General features: G+C 34.9%; 1 protein-coding gene across 1 annotated transcript; it reads left to right on the plus strand.

Moving 5' to 3' along the window:
- The first annotated feature begins 1,032 nt into the window (after positions 1 to 1,032).
- LOC132718124 (histone-lysine N-methyltransferase SETMAR-like) lies at positions 1,033 to 2,100 on the plus strand. Its single transcript, XM_060701752.1, has one exon. It carries the CDS (start codon positions 1,033 to 1,035, stop codon positions 2,098 to 2,100), a length of 1,068 nt encoding a protein of 355 aa, XP_060557735.1.
- The last annotated feature ends 209 nt before the right edge of the window (positions 2,101 to 2,309 follow it).

The following is a 2,309-nucleotide window of genomic DNA, read 5'->3' on the forward strand; positions in this document are numbered from 1 at the left end:
CTCATGTCCATATATTAAAACAGAGAAAGGATAACATCCTAAAGTTATCAATTTTAAACACTTGATATATATGCAGTCAGTTATAAAGTAAAGTCTAATGCAATGTTAAAAGAGGGACAGTATTTGTTACTGTAAGAAATATGCATTTAATGTTTAGACACTCACACAACTCGATCTTTATTATATGATATAGACTACAGTTTGTATTTGAGATTTTTTTACTTTTTTACTATACATTATAGTTTTCTTTCTACAAGATTGTAAATTCCATCCAAGTACCAATGTTAATAGGATGTTATATTTATTTTTAATGGAAACTGGGAATTATTAATGTAATGAGCATACATGTGTATCTTAGTATATGGATAAAATGTGTATTTCTGTATTTAAAGACTTACAGTTATGATGGATGAGACTTGCATTTAAATTTATAAATGATAATACATGTATTGGTTAGTCTGCAGGTTATAGGTGTTTATACTCAGTGTTAACTGGCTAATAATAGTATCTATAATAGAGTTTATACATTATAGTTTTCTTTCTACTAGATTTTGAATTCCATCCATTGGTACCAATGTTAATGTTAATGTTAGGATTTCATATTTTTTTAATAGAAACTTGGAATTATTAATGTTATGTGCACACATGTATATCTTAGTATATGATAATATTTCTGTATTTAAAGAGTTACAGTTATGACATTATTATTAAAGGGATGAGACTTTCATTTAAAGTTATAAATGATAATACATGTATTGATTGAAAATGTCCTTAAACTTGGATCAAGCAATATAATTAATAAAGTCTCAAAAATCATATTCTGAATAGTTACGAGGGGTGTTCAAAAAGTTTTGAGACTAATGTGCTTCCGTAGAAAATTACCATTCAATTTGCACGAAATTCACGAGATCTTATTGTTAGGCTTTCGATGACAAATGAGTAAAATTTCATTGAAATCAAATCATGCGTTTAAAAGTTATTGTGTATTATTTATCATATACTCGTATACACTGGTCATTTGTACATGTAAATATGAAACCTAGTGAAAAATTAGAGATTCGAGGATACATAAAAGTGCGGTGTAGTTTAGGGATTACTGCTGAGAAGATTCTGAATGAAGTGCATAGTCACTTTGGAATCAATAGTGTTTCGAAGAGCACTGTGTACAGGTGGTTCAAAGCATTCACCGATGGATTGGATAATGTCAAAGACAGGAACCGTTCTGGCAGACCTCAGACAGTAATCACTTCCAGAAACATTGCTGCTGTAAAAAATCTAATAGAAGATGATGCTCGGTACACGGTACGTGAGATAGCTTATTATCTCAACTTATCAACGGGTACCATTCAGACCATTCTGACGAAGGAATTTAATTTAAGAAAAGTTTGTGCCAGATGGGTACCCCATCTCCTGACCGAGGACCAGAAAAAGGAAAGAGTGCGTCTTGCGAAAGAAACATTGAAAAAATTCAAAAATCTCGATTCAAGGAAAATAAATGAACTGATTACGGGAGACGAAACATGGATCTACTATTTTGAGCCCCAGAGACGCATAAACAACAAGCAATGGCTCCGCAAGGACCAGGCTAGACCCACCATTGCTAAAAGGACTAAGAGCGCTAAAAAAGTGATGTATGCGGTTTTCTTTAATTCGCAAGGCCCTGTGGTACAAGTTGCAGTTCCGGGAGGGAAAACTGTCACTGGAAAGTTCTACCGGGATAAGATTTTGAAACGTGTCAAGGCGTTTTATGAAAATCGTCGCCCAAGAACTGGTTTAAGAGGGTTGTACCTCATTCATGATAACGCTTCATCTCATAAATCAGATATAGTACAAAGGTTCATCGAGGAAGAAAAAATTGTACAAGTGAAGCATCCCCCTTATTCTCCCGATCTAAGTCCGTGCGACTTTTTCCTCTTCCCCGAAGTCAAGAAACGGCTTTCTGGACGGCGTTACGCATCACGCAGCGCGCTTGGAAGTGCGCTCTACCAGTGCCTTTTGGGTATCCCCAAGGGGAACTACTCTGACGCTTTCCGGAGGTTGATAGATCGACTTCAGAAGTGTATTCGGGTTCATGGAAACAATTTTGAGGGATTAAAATAGAAAAAAAAAAAGATATATATTGTTGTTTTAATTTCATTGCTACAGTCTCAAAACTTTTTGAACACCCCTCGTATTCTAATTTTTTTCTAACATGTGCATAGTTTGAAAAGGACAGATTCTGTCTTATCTATTTGTAATGGAGGGACACCGGTCTCAACCTCCAGGTCTCCAGAGTCAACCCAACAACAGACTTTTCATAGAGTAGATTG

This window comes from Ruditapes philippinarum, unplaced genomic scaffold, assembly GCF_026571515.1.
Source record: "Ruditapes philippinarum isolate M1 unplaced genomic scaffold, ASM2657151v2 ctg56_1_1_1_1, whole genome shotgun sequence".
Taxonomy (NCBI): Eukaryota; Metazoa; Mollusca; class Bivalvia; order Venerida; family Veneridae; genus Ruditapes; species Ruditapes philippinarum.